This window comes from Stigmatopora argus, chromosome 23 (assembly GCF_051989625.1).
Source record: "Stigmatopora argus isolate UIUO_Sarg chromosome 23, RoL_Sarg_1.0, whole genome shotgun sequence".
In the NCBI taxonomy this organism is placed as follows: Eukaryota; Metazoa; Chordata; class Actinopteri; order Syngnathiformes; family Syngnathidae; genus Stigmatopora; species Stigmatopora argus.
In genome coordinates this window covers 3674234-3686822 of record NC_135409.1, presented here as the reverse complement: position 1 = coordinate 3686822, position 12589 = coordinate 3674234, and the positions used below count along the sequence as shown (strand labels likewise).

Here is a 12589-nt window from a genome sequence, read left to right as displayed (position 1 = left end):
TAAAGAAAAAAAGCCTTATATATGGTCGTTTTTAAAGAAAAAAAGACTACTATATGGTCATTTTTTAAAGAAAAAAGCCGTACTTTACATGGTCATTTTTTTAAGGAAAAAAAGACTTACTATACATTGTCTTTTTTAAAGAAAAAAAAAGCCATACTATGCATGGTCATTTTTGCAAGAAAAAAAGGCCTTGCTATACAGTGCATAGTGAGGCCTTTTTTTCTTGCAAAAATGCCCATGTATAGTGAGGCATTTTTCCCTTGCAAAGGTATACTATACACGGTCATTTTTGCAAGGGAAAAATGCCTCACTATACATGGGCATTTTTCCAAGAAAAAAAAGGCCTTGCTATACATAGTCATTTTATTAAGAAAAAAAGCCTTACTATACATGGTCATTTTTTAAAGAAAAAAGCCTTACTATACATGGCCATTTTTAGAAGAAAAAAGCCTTACTACACATGGTCATTTTTTGAAGAAGAAAAGCCTTACTACACATGGTCATTTTTTGAAGAAGAAAAAAAGCCCTATGGTCGTTTTTGCAAGAAAGAAAGGCCTTGCAAAAACGACCATAAGGCTTTTTTTTCTTCTTCAAAAATGACCATGTGTAGTAAGGCTTTTTTTCTTAAAAAATTACCATGGATAGGAAAGCTTTTATTTTTTCCAAAAACGACTATGTATAGTAAGGCTTTTTTTCTTTAAAAATGACCATGTATAGTAAGGATAGTTTTTACCTTTATAAAATGAACATGTATAGCAAGGCTTTTTTACATGGTCATTTTTGTGAGGAAAAAAGGCTTACTATACATGGTCATTTATTAAGAAAAAAAGCCTTACTATACATGGTCATTTTTTAAGGGAAAAAAGCCTTACTATACATGGTATATATACGGAATAATAATAAAGGTTATTATAGAGAATACACTTGTCTGTTGCCAAGTTGTCGTCTATGTGACCTTTTGGCTTATCTCAGATGGCAAACATCTGGCCAAGACATGTTCTATAGTCTCACACACGGAGGAATTCCAACAACTTCGGGGTCATTTTCAGCGGTACCTTTCACCATACAATGGCTTCTAACACGTAAATATTTACTGCTTGTCTTATTATTTTTTTCACTTTTCATGGGGGCGTTCCGGTCCCCATGAACCGCAAAAATGAAGGATCACTACACAATCGTCCCTACACAGAGCTACGACTCGGATCAGAGGCAAAAGCTTCATTGGTGGCTGCTTTTTACGCCAACACATTTGTGATTAATGGCCCCGGTCTGCCTAGAGAATCTTTCACCGCAAACTTAACAGGAGAAAGGTTTCCGCCCAGTGTGTGATCTTGCGTGATGAGCTAAGAATGACCTCGAGGAAAATTTGCGACCACAGATTGAGCAGGAGAAAGGTTTCTCACCAGTGTGCGTTCTAGTGTGATGTGTCAGCGTTGAATTTTCAGTACATTTCAAACCACAAACTGAGCAGGAGAAAGGTTTCTAGCCTGTGTGTGTCCTCAGGTGACTTTTTACGTTTGGGAAACCTTTGCCCACAAACTGAGCAGGAGAAAGGTTTCTCACCAGTGTGTATTCGTGTGAGTTTTTAAGGTTCCCTTTTCAAAAAATATTTTACCACAAACTAAGCAGGAGAAACGTTTCTCACGGATCTCACCAGTGTGTAAATTTGCCTTTTGAGACAATCTCTGACCACACACCGAGCAAGAGAAGGGTTGGTGGTTGTCATGAGTGGTGTGGCGATTTAAGTGTCTCTTATGAGAGAATTGCTGACCACATACTGAGCAAGAGAAGAGTTTCTTGTAGTTGTCCAGAGTGTGTATACTGGTGTGACGATATAAGTGTCCCTTATGAGAATCTCCGACCACAAAGTGAGCAGCAGAAAGGCTTCTCACCAGTGTTTTCTCGTATGCGTTTTCAAAAGAACCCTTTAACGATAGGTCACGTCACATTGAGTGCATTACCACTGTTTGCCCCTGTGACCAGTCTTCCAACTATCTGACTCCTCTTCCTTGTCGTCATCATAGCCAGAAGACTGTGACGTTGTTTGGCCACGGTCTGAAAGACATGCTATGCGGTGACCTGCTGGCGATCCACCACACCGGTCTTGGTCACCTCCTTTCAAGCTGCTGCTGCTCGGGGTCTCCCCTCCGCTCACTTTAACTGGACCTTCATCCTCACTCTTCATAGGGACACCACTTAAGTTGCTGATGTCCTTCTTCTCCTCTTTGATATGTGGGGACACTTCCTCCTCCTTCTTGAAATGTTGGGATTGCAAGTTGCAACTGATCCTCAATGTGCTGGGGCCAAATCTGGATGACTTTCTCCTGCTCTTCCTTTTTAATACACACGGACGCGTGCTCTTCCTTTTTGATGAGACAGGACTCCTGCCCCACCAGGAAATGAGATTTACTAACGTCTACAAGACACAAGATGGCAAACGCTTACACTGTGGTGAAGTTGACATGAATGATGAAAACAGCCATAATCAATATAGCTGTTGGCCAGGAAGCAAGAGTCACTAACTGGAAGTTAGGCAGGCTCTTTTGCATGGAGCTGGAGCTGGCACGGGAAAACCTTTTTATACCTGCTAGCTAACATTTCCCTAAGTATGCTTGATTTAGTTATTTGAAATACAGTATGATTTTCTTAACTTTGTCGGAGCTGCCGAACCCCACCAGTTTCACATGCGCATTCACCGAACCCTACTTTAGTATAAAATAAAATGTTTTTTTTTCAAGATATATAAATTCCTCGCAGCACTGAATGGCCAAGCAATGTCATGTGATCATCTGCAGCCAGTGATAGTCAAGCAGGGCATGTTATCGTGAATAGACATGATGAGTCGATGTGTCTTGACCTCCGCGGCAGAGGGTCCACCGAACCCCTAGGTTTCGATCAAACCCAGGTTAAGAACCACTGTTCTAAAGGAAGTAGGCGTACACATCACTGGTAAGTCTTATCAATGTGCCTCCTCGGAATAAGCACGAAATGGATTTCAATTTGGAGGAAACCTTTAAGAAATCCAGACACTCGCAGAACTTTGTTACTTCTTATTCGATGAAATACCCCATGACGACGCCGTCCCCAAAAGGACCGACATTTGCACATTGCACAACATGCATGTGCGATGCGACTTCAGCGTGACACATGGTGGATTTACTGACAGTAAAACGCAGGTAGAGGGACCCAAACACAAAGATAAACTTATTTTCATTATGCTGTACTTTTTCAATAGTTTGCAAAAACACAATATTTCAATTACTGTAAAAACATGATAATAACAGTTTGATTTGAATTGTCCTACGTTATTATGATTATTTTTTTACATTTTATATTGCGTGACATTCCCGTGCCTGAGTCATAAATCCTATCAGCATAAATGTTAAACTCTTTGCATGGAAAAAGGGCATTAGTAAATGTCAAGATCTACTCACCTACACTGGACAAGAGACTGTCCTGGTTGGGTAGGGCATTGCCAGCACTGTTGGTGATGGAGTTGTCATGGTTACGAACGGGTGCTTTAGCATCTCCCTCGGTGGCCAGTTGAGAACGGCGAGTATGACTTTCCCAGAGTGAAGACTGAATGTGGCTGTCCGTGAGTTCGGTTCGTGAGCTGTTCTGTTGAAGTCTCTTTATCTCCTGCCTGAAAATTAAAACAATGTCATGACAGGCCTAACTAGCAAAAATGCAATAGTTGCTAAAAAAACGTTTTGAAGTTAGCGCCATGATCCCTACACCCCGTACAAACCAAAAATAATGTTTAGAGTCTGTTTGGTGCTGCCGTTTCTCGACGCAAAACAGCTGTTCAAATATAAAAGAGTGTAGACGAACATTTTAATAGCCTTTTTTCGGCTTTTGAACTTGCATTAAAGGCTGAATATATGATTCACAGGTAGTTTTTTTAATTTATTCATAGGTTGAAGAGTTGTTTTAAAATCAGTAAGAAATAGGAAATATAGACTTTTCCACAAATGAGTGTAGGCTTGTGCTCGGCGATAAAACGATAATTATGTGAAAGTTTTTTTGTCAACAATAATATTAAAAACTTTCGATAAAAAGTCGATAATTTTAAACCGCAATTACACATTACACCACCTGACCACCACAGAAAACGGGGACGCTGTTGCGAGATGAACGCTAGTTCCAGACCAACGCTCAGCAGAAGAAGATGATGATGGGGAAATGAGTTTTTAGCATTTTAGCAATAGAGGCTAATACGGAACATGAAGGCAAAAGGACAATAACACATCCAAAATAATAATATATAAATGAGATGCAGGATAACACTGAGCCGACCCACTAAAAAGTCCAAGTGAATTCTCCCTGGCGGCGCAAAGAGCAGCCTTATTGAAAATGTCCTTAACCCACTGTCCTCATTTGAGGACAGCCTGTAATATTTTTCTTGATAACAAGGTGTTTCCCCATTTTATGTAAATGTTCTGAAAACATTGCAAAAATCTAAAACTTGTTAACTTGGGTTAACCTCATCCAACTTTTTTTTTAATTTTTTATAAAAGGAGATATGTCAGGTAAATTTACACTGATTCTTTTTATGAGGCAATGGTGATCTCTTCAGTTGATTATTTTCTTTATTTCATATTGCACAGCAACTTTTGGTTTGAAGGTAAATTTATTTTAAAAAAAAGATGCCTGTCAAAATTTCTGCAGGTTTTGTTATTTATTTTTCATACTGTAAGGAGGGAGTTGTCTTATCTTTATTGCACAACAGAACAACAAAAATACAATTTAAAATGATCATATTCCATATTCCCTTTTCTTATAAAGTAAGGTACCATACTTACTTTCATATTTGAATAAGGAGGAAAGTAATGTACGTATATGCCATAGAACAAACTTAACTTTTAAATCAATTATGTTATTACATTTGCTTGCTACGAATATGCATGGCCTTGCTATTAAAGAATGCGTTGCTCACCCTTAGTTCATTAATATTATTGTCATACTTGCTTGCAACGAAGTATAAGCTTTGCTTTGTCATACTTGCTTGCAACGAAGTATAAGCTTTGCTCCTAAAGCCTTGTCTAGTCTAAACAAAGAAGAGCCTGAATGCCTTGGAATACTGAAAAACCGGCTTTGAGAAATGCATCTGTGGCATCTGCCCTCCACTACGGATTCCTGACGTTTCGGTCCTCAACTGTTATGACTAGGACTGTGCACACACATAGATAAACACATTCTACCCCTCCCAAATGTAATAAAACAACAGAAAAGATGTGCAAGGTCAGAACGGAGCGGCGAAGTTTGGGAATGTCTAACAGTAATTTAAAAAAAGTTTTGAATTAATAAGCTGTTGTAATAGTTACTATTTTATTGAAAAGACACACAATTTGACAAGTTCACCTACACACCTCAGTTAGATGCTAAAAAAAAGCACACAGTGAAAGTTTGTGTCATATTATTCTTTTTCTTCACGAGAGCAATTTTCTGAGATAAAGCTGCATAAATGTGACTGATATTTTAACATTGTGAGAACTGGTTTAACCAATCTAATTTACAATCCTAATCACAGGGCCAAAATTCTGCTTTGAGAAAACAAATAAGGGTATTAAAAGACAAATGGAATAATCATGGAATGTACATATGCAGTAGGACACAATGTGCCTATTTAACACTGTAAAAAAATACAAAAAAATAAGTCAATTGAACTGATTTATTTTATTTATTTTTGTAAATGGCCATATGTGAGGTAAATTTAGTTTCTTTTTGTGAGGCTGAAAATAGTTTGCTTGCTTGCCAATGGTGATGATGTCTTCAGTTGATTATTCTATTTTTATCATATTGCACAGCAACTTTTGGTTTGAAGGTAAGTTTATAAAAATAAACATGCCTGTAAAAAAATCTGCAGGTTTTATTCTTAAGTTTCCATAGTGTAAGGGGAATTGTCTTATCTTTATTACAAAACAGAACAAAAATATTTTTAAGTCATCATATTTCATATTCTCTTTTCTTCTTATTCACAATAGTTTGAAGTTTCAAATTTGAAACCTAAAAGATGTGACAGTAATTATTGATATCGACTGATATATTTTTTTTATCGTGATAACAATTCTTTTCATATCGCCCAGCTCTAGTGTAACCATTCTCTTCCGTCTCAGCTAAAGATGACTGAAAACACTTTGATTGATATTCTCAATAAACGCTTTATCCATAAGCCTCGGCGATGTTCCCAAGTATATACATAATAAATATATGAATTATCTTAACACGGATGACGGTGTTGAAAATGAATGAATAAAATACTTTCTCATAAACACGCACGTGCCCTCCGTCAAACAAATGGAAAAACGCCTTTATTCATCTCGATCAAAATATAAAACTAGTCGTTTGAACTTGGATCGTCTATTTTTCAAACGTAAACAAATATATTATTGAAAGCGTAATAATGAATGTTAAGGGACGGAAATGTTAGTTTTTTTTACCTTGTTAAAATAGCAGTGTCTTAATAATGACTTGGCATGCGTGTGGAGAGACAATCGTAGTTTCGTCCTTCCTACATTCACAGGAGCACACGAGTGCCATCTAGTGACTGGGAGGTCTAGTACGATGCCATGAAAGCGGTTCAGACATCGACTTTAATATAATATTACAGTTTTTCCCCATCTAAATTACCAGTGTATTCTTGTAATATAACAATTTATGAGTTAATTCTCGTAATATTGCGGCTCAATCTTATCATTACAACTATTCTCTTGGAATATTACAAAATAGGACTTCTTGGAAGAGGATTTATAATAATCCAAAACAAGAGTCATAATAGCGAAATTGACATTGTGATTATATTTGCAAAAAAAAAATCATGATGTAGGTAGTAATATGTACTTTTGCCTGACCACTATAATCGTGCAGACCCGGACAAGACCGGCAGGTGGCAGTGCTTGTTTTAACGAGCACATAAAATGGGCGAGGAAAAGCCATCTTTCCTGTTCACACATTCCAAAGTTTGTCGATGCGCCCCTACGTCACCGTTGCTTTTAGGCCTTTATTCCAAAATATATTTTCAAGACAATCGGTTGTGAATCTAAGCGAAGACAACGAGCACCTTCGGAAGTGCGACCGCCTGCGCACAGAGGAATCAAATTGAGCAGCCTTCTTCTCTGCTCGCCAGTTTGGGCGGACGTCAAGCCACAATCGAAACTCGATTTGATCTCTTTTCTAACAACCTCCGGTCAACTTATGGAGATTCTGCATCGGCCCCAAAACGGTAAAGCGAACCAAAACAACCAAAAGATCGGCCCCGGGGCATTTTTGTACGGTTCTCTTGCCGTGTGTGTGCTCGATTCGCAACATGGCGCTGCCCGCCGTGAGATGGCGGCGGGGAGTTGATTTAACACAGAAAGAAGCGTATGCTAAGCTAAGTGAAACCATAACATTGACTTGCTTTTGAAAAGTAATTGGGACAAAATGGGGAAGATCGAGCAGGGTTCGGCTGTCATTTGAGCTGCCATTGACTGTTTCCCACCCCAAAAGTCAACATAACAATACGAGCGCAAATTTGATCAACTAAAGCGTCACATAATGCTCGCAATTGACGTTTGAAATAAAAGGCGGACGTGGTGTGTGTAAGTGATAACGTTTCACCCAAACTGATTCGTTTCCGAATAATGGGGCAACTCGGCCTCATCTAAAATTGCTCTAAAAATATAAATAGTTTCAAGTAGTTTGGTGGATCAGTGGTTGGAACATTACATGAAGACTGGTCTACAATTCGCACACCACAAATGAAGAAAGTCTCTCTAAAAACAAGATGTCTGTCTTGTGATTGGTGTCTAGATGCTCCTCTCCAACTTCCATCCCTGCGCCTTTTCATCCCACCTCTGCGCCTGGTGTCGGGGGCCATGTGGCAGGCGGTGCAGCGTGGCAGCGTGCGAGACTACGGCGTGGTGGAAGAGTTCATCTGCACCGTCACGGACATTCTTCCGGAGCTCTTGAACGCTGACCAGAAGGCCCAGCTGCTGCTTGGTCTTCGGGCGAGGGTGGGACCAAAAATGACTGAATCCATGTCAAACCAAAGACATTTTAACTCATTGACTATCGTTCGCGGCAGGTGGTTCTGGAATTGTGTCGATCTGGAGCAAACCCAGATAGGGAAACCATTGAGATGCATTTGAGCCGAATCAAGGCCCTCATATCTACATGGGCGTCTCAGGTTGGATTCTTTATTTTGCTTTCACATTTTGGTATTGTCCACTTAATCCAAACGTGCTGCATTTCTAGCCATGCTTTGCCGATGTCCAGTTTCCCAAATCCAATTTTGTGGATCAGCTGGAGCTGCTCTTTAAAGACCCCGAAGAGAGGGACAAATTCTTCCAGGTTATTTTCCGAGTTGGTTTTAAAATGTCCGACAATCGACGAACAATGTTTCGAATATTCCACACGTTTCAGGACGTTTTCCCCACTGACTTTGGGCCGGAATACGATGGCGCTCTTCAGGTGCTCATGTTGGACTTCCTTTCCAAGTTGGAGAAGCTTCTGCCTGTGCCGGACCTACAACAGGTAACGGAACTATTTGAGTACATTAAAAAAAATCAGCGTTAGGGTGATTATTTTCCAATGTTTGTTTGGATGTAGACGGCCGCCATGTTGAGCGCCGCCCCTGAAGCCGTGGATGAATGTCTCCGCTCGGGCCCTGACCTACCTGACCTGAAGGCACTGCTTTTGCACCAAAGTGCACTCGGACATTTCGATTTTTTTGGTGAGCCTCTTGACTCCTTGCTGGCAATAGACGTCCAATCGATTTTGCCAAATTAGATTGGACGCCTACGCCTGTCAACTGCGGTGAAAACATGATTGCTCAATACCGACGGTCTCAGTTGAAAACACTGTCAAGGGCTGTCCATGAGCGGAGGGGAAAGGCACCGTATTTTCACGCATATAAGACTCCCCCGATTCACCATTTTCACCTCCATATTCATGGTTTTAAAAGGGAGTACAAATGTGTTACTTTGAAGGGAACATCTAAAGAAAAATCATCACACATGGTTTTTCTGAGATACTGTACATCCAGTAATGGTTATTTTCTTACTGCAAAACAGAAAATAACTAACAAATGGTAAATTTAAATTTGCCGACCCCTAATGGTGAAAGAGTATAGCAATGCTGTAAGTGTTGTGCGCATATAAGCCGTACCCTTGATTCAGTCATCACGTTTTTGAGTTACAAACATGGCTTATATGTGAGAAAATACGGTCACTTCCCCCGCCAAGAGAAAGATGAGGTTTTTTTTGTTTTACATTTATGTCCATTATCGTTCCAACTAGACTACTCCCAGAGCTTCCCGTCCTCTTTCGGAAACTGCATCCTGTCTTCGCTAGCCCTCCCGCAGCTGGAGAAAGTGGTCATCGATGACGGCCGCATCCAGCTGCAACCCCACGGCGAACCGATGGCGGGATGCGTCACCGTGCAGGTGGAGGGTGAGACGGTCACGCTCTTGGACTACATAGAGATTGAACAGACGCCCGTCTTAATGGAGCCTAACCCCGAAGAAGAAGAAGAAGGCGGCGGCGGTGAGGAAGATGAGAATTCGCTGAAGCCGGCAGCGTTCCAGCCCCTCAAGCAAAGTAGGCGCCTGCAGCTGAAGAGGAACGCAGCCGAAGCCCCAAAAGACCAAGTGGCCTCGGATGCGGCCAAGGGCCAGAGGAAGAGGCACCCCAACAACAAGACGTGCCCCGTGTGCGGCAGGAGCTTCTTGCGCGCCTCCGCCATGAGGCGCCACCAGGAGACGCACTTGGAGAAACGCGAGCTCAAGTACAAGTGCTCGCACTGCGACAAGCGTTTCCGCGACCCGTACGACATGAAGCGCCACGCCATGCGCGTCCACGAGAGGGACGATTCCAACGACGACGAAGCGCCGGCCGAGAGCGAGTCCTCGGAGACGTCGGACAACAGAAACTGCGCTATGTGCGGTAAATTCTTTGCGCGGCAGGTGGACATGGAGCGCCACATGACGTCTCACTCGGAGGAGCGGCCCTACAAGTGCTCCTTCTGCGAGAAGAGTTTCAAGAACCCCTACATCCTCAAAAGACACCAGAAGGAGATTTGCAATAGCAAAGACCCCAAGAACTCGCCCGAAGGCTGCGAGGACCCCGAGAGACGGCCGGAGGGCAAAGAGTGCCCCATCTGCGGTCGCGCTCTGCCGTGCAGCGCCGACATGGTCAAGCACCTGCGCTCGCACACCGAGGAGCGCCCCTTCATCTGTCTCGGCTGCGACAAGGGCTTCAAGTACCGCGACACACTCAAGAAGCACCAGATCATCCACGGCCACGAGGGCGTGCGCGAGGAGGCCAGCAAGAGCGTGGACCAGATCTTGGCCGAAGCCGAGAAGACCCCGTCGGAACCACCTGGGCGCCCACCTGCCCGCCAGAGGCCTCGCGGGAAGACCGACGCGTGCCCCGTGTGCAGCAGATGCTTTGACAATGTCAAGACGCTGAACCGCCATATCCAGAGTCACACGGACGAACGGCCCTTCCCCTGCGTTCACTGCAAGAAGCGCTTCAAGCACCTGCACGGCCTAAAGCGCCACCAGATCTACGCCATCTGCCACAAGAAGTCTGCCCGCTTCTCCTGGAAGAAGGAGGCCAAGGCCGGCCCCGCCGAGGGCCAGGGCTCCGCGCACCAGATCCCCGTCTGGTGCTCCAACTGCGGCCAGCACTTTGAGTTCCTGTCGGCGCTCAAGGAGCACCAGGAGAAGGCGTGCAAGGCGGACACGCGCGACGGACTCAAATGCGGTGCCTGCGGCAAGGTCTTTAAGAGCCTCACCATGCTCAAGGTATGATGCTAATCCGGGCGCTCCTCGGCTGCGGGTTTTCGTTCCAACGAATCAAACGCGACACCTTTGCGCCACTAGTGTCATTCAAGTGCAATCCGTGGTTTGCAGTCAGGTGCTTCTTGTTTCAGCACAAGCCCCGTCGGCTAAACTGTCTGTGCTGGGTCGGTTGGAACAAAAAGCTGCACCCCATCGGTTTGCCCACCCCGGCTGGGTTTAGGGGGTAGTTTTAAAGAGCGTGGAACGAATTGTTAAATCTAAAATGTGCCTCTACTTAGGAAAAATCCAAGTTACAAAATCCCCTTTGGAAACGGTTTGATTTCATAAGTAGAGGTACCACTTACCACTGTATTTCATTCCCTTCAAGTCACCGGATGCTGCGGATAGCGACCGATCCGTTTGGAGTGGGAGGGGCAAACGGAGCGATGGGGCGTCCCCCGCTTTTTGCCTCCGTGTGACCGTTTTCCCGCTTTTCATTAAGGTGCACCGGAGAATCCACGACCCGCTGTACTGCAAGGAGTGCGGCAAGATCCTGGCCAACGAGGCGGCCTTTGAGCGCCACCAGCTGATGCACCGTCCCATGGCATGCACCATGTGTGAGAAGAGCTTCACGCTGATGCGGCGCCTGCGCGAGCACTACCAGAAGCAGCACGCCTTCTCCGGACCGTACCCGTGCGCGCTGTGCGGCAAGAGCTTCGCGCAACTCTCCTACCTGGCGGTCCACCAGCGCATCCACAAGGGCGAGTTTCCCTTCGCCTGCGACCTTTGCCCGGGCCGCTTCCGCTCGTCCAACTGCCTGACGGTGCACCAGCGCAAGCACACGGGCGAGCGGCCCTTCCTTTGCTGGCAGTGCGGCAAGTGCTACCGCTCGGCTTCGGAGCTCAACGTGCACATGGGCACGCATTCGGAGGAGCGTCCCTGGGCCTGCGCGCAGTGCCAGGCGGCCTACCGCACCAAGGTGCAGCTCAACAACCATGTGGAGCAGGTGCACATCGGCGTGCGCTACCCCTGCGTCAGCTGTGGCAAGCAGTTCATGAAGGAGACCTCGCTCAAGCGCCACGAGCTCATTCACACGGGTGAGCGGCCGCACCAGTGCACAGAGTGCGGCAAGACCTTCCTGACGGCCAGCGAGCTGCGCCTGCACAACCGCTACCACACGGGCGAGCGGCCCTACAAGTGCGACGTCTGCGGCAAGGCCTTCATCCAGTCGGGCTACCTTAAGTCGCACATGCGCATCCACACGGGCGAAAAGCCCTTCAAGTGCGACCTGTGCCCCAAGAGCTTCCGACTGTCCTACCACTTGAAGAAACACCGCCACACGCACGCCGGCAAGGCCAAGACGTTCGCCTGCGACCACTGCGGACTCACCTTCGTCAACAAGAAGGCGCTGTGGGAGCACGCCGTCTCGCACAAGCTCAAGATAGAGCCTGCCTTCGCCCAAATCCACATCCAGTTCCAGTAAAACTCCCGCTACTTGCCTTTTTTTGTGTATGTTGCGTTGACGCATTCCTTCCTTTTTTTAGGTGGAATTTTGAATAAACCACCTCCCAAAGGATGTTCACCTACTCTTGCGTAGTTCTCTCGTTTTTATCGATTTCTGTTTTGAGTTCACTTACGAGGTTCAGATGGATCGTGCCTCCGGTAGTACTGTATTTTACGGACTGTTAAATGCTATTTCGCCTGTTGTCCTCCAGGTTATAGTTATCATGTACATACATGGTATGCTATTGCAACATGTGCTCAGGTGTTGATTTATAATTTAATGTTCGGTTACATTTGAGTTTTGAGATTTAAAAAAAGCTAAAA

General features: G+C 44.5%; 1 protein-coding gene and 1 long non-coding RNA gene across 2 annotated transcripts in view; one reads left to right on the top strand and one right to left on the bottom strand.

Annotated features, from left to right (window-relative positions):
- Positions 1-6538, bottom strand: part of LOC144068830 (uncharacterized) — a 69561-nt gene extending 63023 nt beyond the window's left edge. The window contains exons 1-2 of the long non-coding RNA XR_013298314.1: positions 6441-6538; positions 3435-3643 (exon numbers count right to left, since the gene is read on the bottom strand). This is a non-coding gene — a long non-coding RNA (uncharacterized LOC144068830). The remainder of the gene's footprint in view (positions 1-3434; positions 3644-6440) is intronic.
- A 373-nt stretch (positions 6539-6911) lies between these two features.
- Positions 6912-12346, top strand: LOC144068826 (uncharacterized). Its single transcript, XM_077593671.1, has 8 exons — positions 6912-7222; positions 7792-7994; positions 8066-8167; positions 8236-8331; positions 8404-8514; positions 8590-8713; positions 9279-10786; positions 11265-12346. Exons 1-8 carry the CDS (start codon positions 7195-7197, stop codon positions 12243-12245), a joined length of 3153 nt encoding a protein of 1050 aa, XP_077449797.1. The 5' UTR covers positions 6912-7194; the 3' UTR covers positions 12246-12346.
- Positions 12347-12589: the final 243 nt, after the last annotated feature.